The sequence below is a fragment of the Schistocerca piceifrons genome, chromosome 1 (assembly GCF_021461385.2).
Source record: "Schistocerca piceifrons isolate TAMUIC-IGC-003096 chromosome 1, iqSchPice1.1, whole genome shotgun sequence".
NCBI classification, from domain to species: Eukaryota; Metazoa; Arthropoda; class Insecta; order Orthoptera; family Acrididae; genus Schistocerca; species Schistocerca piceifrons.
The window spans coordinates 455,883,809-455,890,355 of NC_060138.1; the positions used below are offsets into that span (position 1 = coordinate 455,883,809).

The following is a 6,547-nucleotide window of genomic DNA, read 5'->3' on the forward strand; positions in this document are numbered from 1 at the left end:
AAGATCATTAGTACAACTTCATAATGGGAGAGAAGATTGTCAGTGAAGCAGCAGAATGTGTCAGTACATCACACAATGCTCATTTTAAGTGATTACTTGTCTTTCCTTACAAGGACCTCCCACAAAAGCAATCATAGTAACATACATACCAGCAAGTAATGGAGAGCCATGCTGTAGAAATTATCTTCAAGGAGTGTTACCATGCCGAAGGCAGCACAGTCATTCAATAAACAGCCAATTTAATAGTAATTTGCATGCTCATTGTAGTTTTAGTGATGAAAATGAAGTTAATAATGCTGTTTTCATCCCCATAAGCATTCATGTATTGTGATTAATCATGTGAAAAATGTCTTGAAGAGAAAGGATTGAAGTGAAATTTCTCATAATATGCTATCATTATTCAGGTATCTGATGTATTGTTACAAAATAATATTAAATTTTAATCAAATCACAATCAGTCTTAATATACAACTACCAAGATGTGCAGTACGAATTCAAGGTTCAATCCACAAATTGACACTCGAATTGTAAGATAATACATCATGAGACACCACTATCATAGGAGTTTCCGATATTCTGAAAAATCTGGAGAAAAAGTATTCACAGATTGAATCTGCTTGATGCAATGGACAGGAAGAACACATGACATGATCTGGGTGTCACAACAAGAGGAATTCTAAGAACTATTCATCCTTCAACTCCCTAAATGTCTATAAAGTTGTTAGGAAATACTAGGTTCTCTTATGCAGAAAAACTGTTCATAAAACTAAGTGGCAAAAGTCGGAGATGAGTAAACATGCAAGCTGTGTGCCAGAAGCCAATACAGAAACAGTAAAAACAGTGTTTTATAGCAAAATGTATTTTAAAAGCAAGTGAAACTACAGTTGTAGTATAATGAATACTGTCAGATAGTAAACATTTCTGATAACTTGCACATTATATTTAATTGTTTCTCATAAATGAAACACAGCTTATTTCTTCCTTTCAGTTGTATGGTCATTTATAACATGAACAATGCAATGAAAACGTATCAGATGCCAAAATATTTTAGAGAGGGGACTTTTGAGATGTTGAATAATTGTTATTACATTTCTAGCTGATAAAAAATGATTAATATTCGTCTCATAAATATAAGTGGGCTACTGTACCACTATAGTCCCTAATAACATATATATTTTCATTCACCATTAAGCAATTTCCATAATTTTCTTGTATTAAAAAAATGGAAACATTGGACTTTAGAACATTGTAAGTGTTGTGGCCAAATACATGACATGTACCCCTCACCAGTTTACAAATTTATTGGCACTAAAAATAATAACTCCATTTGTGAGGATTCCAAGGGGACACAACGTAAATATTTTCATGTGTGAACTTTCACTCATTTGGCGGATTGAATAAAAACTGCGCTGGAAACAGTTTTGCAATGAACGAGAGCTGCTTGGAATTAGATGTGAGTTAAGTCCTATAAGTGGAGTAATAACTTCTGTGGGAAGAGATTTATCAGCCTGGTGGACAATGGAACAAATGGCTTAAACGTTAAATTACCATTTACATCTGGCTACCTCTGCCATAACTGATGATCATGTGAGGAAACATAATCACCTAGTTTAGGTCATCCCTCATCGTATGTACTACATAATTATTTGGGAATAATTTGTTATAATTAACACATCAAGTCTTGCCTATTTTCATTTGGGATTTAATGTATTACACATTCATTTTTCAACCATTGTAACTGTTTGATAATAGCAGTGTTCAACAACTTGGCCTAGTGAATGAACTGTTAAACGTTTGTTTCAATTTGCAGACATTACAATCCTGGCATACTTTTATGGACCTGTTGGGGTGCTGGTTCTGTGTAACATTATCTTGTTCATTTTAACTGCCATCAGAATTGCACAGCTCAAAAGAGAAACAGCTATGCTGAAAGGCACTGATTCAAGACGACATGATGATGACAACAGACAGAGGTGGGTGTAATTATACTTCTTCAGTAGTGTTAAGTCAATAAGCATAAAAGATTAAGAGAAAAATGTATTTTATTTACCAGTGTTAAAATAAATGTCAGCCTAAAGAAGAAATTATTGTAGAGCATGTAGTGTCAAAAGGTTAAGATGTGGTGTCTTTATTCAGAAGGTAATGGTATTAAGTGAGAATGTGGGTAGAGACTAAAAGAGAGGACAGATGGACAGACATTCACAGTTAAGGAGAAACTTAACATTTTATGAGCACCTTTAAAGATGAAGTAAATACTCCAGAATTTGAACCAAGAACAACTGCCAACATGAGTAACTTACAAACAGATATCCTTGGTACAGCAAATCAGTTTAAATCACTTAATAAAGGCAAGGCTTCTGGTCCTGATGGTTTACCAGCCAGAAGAGTATGCTAATACAATAGCTCCACATTTAGCAATCACCAGATAGGATCAATGGGGGACATTGAAAAAGTTCATAGAAGGGCAGCTCATTTTGTGCTATCACGAATTTGATGGTACGTAATTGGCGTGGCAATCATTAAAACAAAGGCAAGATCTTCTCATGAAATTTCAATCACAAACTTTCTCCTCAGAGCTTGAAAATATTTTGTTGGTGCCCAACTACATGAGGAGGAATGATCATCATAATAAAATAAGAGAAATCAGAGATCACATAGAAAGATTTAAGTGTTCATTTTTTCTACGCTCTTTTCAAGACTGGAACAGTAAAGAAATAGCTTGAACGTGATTCGATGAACCCTCTGCCAGCACTTAATTGTGAATTGCAGAGTAATCATGCAGATGTAGAGGTGCAATCAGCACCTCGTAATCAATGTTATGGAATGTTATATGCACCACAGAAAGCAGTTTGTCACAAAAATCCCCCAATAATCTTTACCCATAATGCATCTTTCAAGAAGGAACAGTACCGCCAATCATACACCATACAACTATGAACTGTGCTATCACAGAACCATTTTAATATGCGTGTGTGTGCCTCACCTGTATATAAGCCTGAAATGAGGCTAGAAACAAGAGCAATCAAGTTCAATAAGAGCATTACCCCATGACAATTATGATGAATGATTTGAATGTCATTTGTGTTGCACTCATATGTATTTGGTGGGGAACAAAAGCTTGGAGATTGATTCGTGGGCACTGGTGTTTAGTTTGCATATCTCACATCAGTCTATAGACACAGGACAACTATATAACTGCAAGCAGCATGCAATGATAAATGAGTCTTCTATAAATAAAGAATTTAATACCAAATGCTTCCCCATCTGCAACATCAAGTTCAGGGGCAAAAGACTACATTACAGTGCACAATCCTTCGCCATATGCACAATGCCCCATACAGAGAAAATTACTTGTTAAAGAGGAAGGCCACAGAACAGATGAATTTTTGTAGCCTATACAGTAAATATTCAAGTATAATATTTGCCTAGATGAGAATTTGTGGAAGAGACAATACTGTTAACAAGATATTGTACAATCATCATAAAACACACGTAAATAAAGAGCAGATCTAAACCCACAAATGTTGCTAACCCAACCCGTCCATCTCAGTAGCTGCAGGGTCAATGAGGCTGAATGCCAACCAGATTTATTTCCTGGCCGGATCAGAGATTTTCTCTGTCCTCATCATTATTCATTGTTAGAGAGAGAGAGAGAGAGAGAGAGAGAGAGAGAGAGAGAGAACCAAGCTAACAAATTCATAAGCCCATATTGTGCTGTAAAAGCACGTTGTCAAATCATCATCTTCTTCTTCTTCTTCCTTATCTTTCCCCGTTTCTCTGTGAAGTTGGCATTGTTACATGGATTGTGGCAATGTTAATGACAGTGGCTGAATGCTCTTCCTGATGCCATCACTTCCCCCCAGGGCAGAATCTGTGTACCTCAACTCTCGGCATCTACACTCCTGGAAATTGAAATAAGAACACCGTGAATTCATTGTCCCAGGAAGGGGAAACTTGATTGACACATTCCTGGGGTCAGATACATCACATGATCACACTGACAGAACCACAGGCACATAGACACAGGCAACAGAGCATGCACAATGTCGGCACTAGTACAGTGTATATCCATCTTTCGCAGCAATGCAGGCTGCTATTCTCCCATGGAGACGATCGTAGAGATGCTGGATGTAGTCCTGTGGAACGGCTTGCCATGCCATTTCCACCTGGCGCCTCAGTTGGACCAGCGTTCGTGCTGGACGTGCAGACCGCGTGAGACGACGCTTCATCCAGTCCCAAACATGCTCAATGGGGGACAGATCCGGAGATCTTGCTGGCCAGGGTAGTTGACTTACACCTTCTAGAGCACATTGGGTGGCACGGGATACATGCGAACGTGCATTGTCCTGTTGGAACAGCAAGTTCCCTTGCCGGTCTAGGAATGGTAGAACGATGGGTTCGATGACGGTTTGGATGTACCGTGCACTATTCAGTGTCCCCTCGACGATCACCAGTGGTGTACGGCCAGTGTAGGAGATCGCTCCCCACACCATGATGCCGGGTGTTGGCCCTGTGTGCCTCGGTCGTATGCAGTCCTGATTGTGGCGCTCACCTGCACGGCGCCAAACACGCATACGACCATCATTGGCACCAAGGCAGAAGCGACTCTCATCGCTGAAGACGACACGTCTCCATTCGTCCCTCCATTCACGCCTGTCGCGACACCACTGGAGGCGGGCTGCACGATGTTGGGGCGTGAGCGGAAGACGGCCTAACGGTGTGCGGGACCGTAGCCCAGCTTCATGGAGACGGTTGCGAATGGTCCTCGCTGATACCCCAGGAGCAACAGTTTCCCTAATTTGCTGGGAAGTGGCGGTGTGGTCCCCTACGGCACTGCGTAGGATCCTACGGTCTTGGCGTGCATCCGTGCGTCGCTGTGGTCCGGTCCCAGGTCGACGGGCACGTGCACCTTCCGCTGACCACTGGCGACAACATCGATGTACTGTGGAGACCTCACGCCCCACGTGTTGAGCAATTCGGCGGTACGTCCACCCGGCCTCCCGCATGCCCACTATACGCCCTCACTCAAAGTCCGTCAACTGCACATACGGTTCACGTCCACGCTGTCGCGGCATGCTACCAGTGTTAAAGACTGCGATGGAGCTCCGTATGCCACGGCAAACTGGCTGACACTGACGGCGGCGGTGCACAAATGCTGCGCAGCTAGCGCCATTCGACGGCCAACACCGCGGATCCTGGTGTGTCCGCTGTGCCGTGCGTGTGATCATTGCTTGTACAGCCCTCTCGCAGTGTCCGGAGCAAGTATGGTGGGTCTGACACACTGGTGTCAATGTGTTCTTTTTTCCATTTCCAGGAGTGTAGAATAAGCTCATTTGCAAGTGTGGAAATGGTTTCTAAATGTCTGAGAAGCTCATATATGAAGTGGAGCATCGGAACCACTCTGGTATGTACCTTGCTAGATGTGAGAAACTCCCTAAGAGTCACATCCAGGCTGGCCAGCTCACCCGCCTCATTTTTAATCCATGAGGTGGATTCAATATGGTGCAGACTCATCTCCCTGAGTGCCAGAAGCGATGCATCAGTAGGCATGGCTATCTGGGTAGGTCTAAAGGAACATTGTCAGATATCTTTTATAAGACATTTTATAATGTTTCTGATGGCGTAATGGGGTACTTTTATCAAACCTTTTATAAAAATTAGTGTGGTCTAGATTTGATAAAAGATTTCTCAAAGATCTTTGGCAGTGTAATATGTGCTTTAGTAAACAAAAATGGATGAATTAATTTGTTTACAATGTATGTAAACAAAACCTAAAGTGTGTGTACTAAAATAATAATCAGGAGAAAGGAACTTGGTTCAAAAGTTGTTATTACGTGTTCACTACTATCATCCATCAATGTAATTATATTTATTGTCAAGACTAATGTTTCATTAAACTGTGTTCTGTTAAAGCAATTAAACAGAGGACTTCTTTACACTGTAAATGATTTTTATTTATTGTAATAAGACTGACCTTCATGTGCTTCTTCCCCAGGTTTAATTTGTACCTGAAGCTTTTCCTCGTCATGGGTGTGAATTGGTCAATGGAAGTAATATCAGGGTTGGTTGGTGGACCTGAATATGTGTGGTATGTAACTGACATCTGCAACACACTGCAGGGTGTGCTCATATTCGTTATATTCGTCTGGAAAGACCGTATTCGTCGTATGCTTATGGAAAAATTCTGTCCAAAGAGGGCTTCAACTAAACTCAGCAAGTCAACTGTGGTGACCTACTCAACAAGAGCCAGCCCATCTCGCTTGTCACATGGAGTACTAAACAATAAAGTTACAGACAACAGCAATGGAGATGTTGTAAAAATCACAGCTGTTACACCCATCTCCGATGACAGTGATGTGCCCTGAAAGTAAAAGGCTGAATAAATAATTGCAGTGGTGCCTATATTTGCAATTCTGGGATTTTTGCAATGATGAAATGTTGCTTCTGACAGGTTCTTGTAAGAAAGGCGACTGTGAAAAAGTGGAGAAACTAATTCTCTAAGTAAGGAAAAACAAACTGTTGGTCAATAAAAGAATCCATGCATAAA

At 40.8% G+C, this 6,547-nt stretch overlaps 1 protein-coding gene across 4 annotated transcripts in view; it reads left to right on the forward strand.

Annotated features, from left to right (window-relative positions):
* Nucleotides 1–6,547, forward strand: part of LOC124792524 (G-protein coupled receptor Mth2-like) — a 617,551-nt gene extending 611,004 nt beyond the window's left edge. For all 4 annotated transcript variants that reach the window (XM_047257947.1, XM_047257949.1, XM_047257948.1 and 1 more), the window contains 2 exons: nt 1,811–1,973; nt 5,996–6,547. In XM_047257947.1, coding sequence (XP_047113903.1) covers nt 1,811–1,973; nt 5,996–6,365 — 533 coding nt within the window. In that variant the 3' untranslated portion in view covers nt 6,366–6,547. The remainder of the gene's footprint in view (nt 1–1,810; nt 1,974–5,995) is intronic.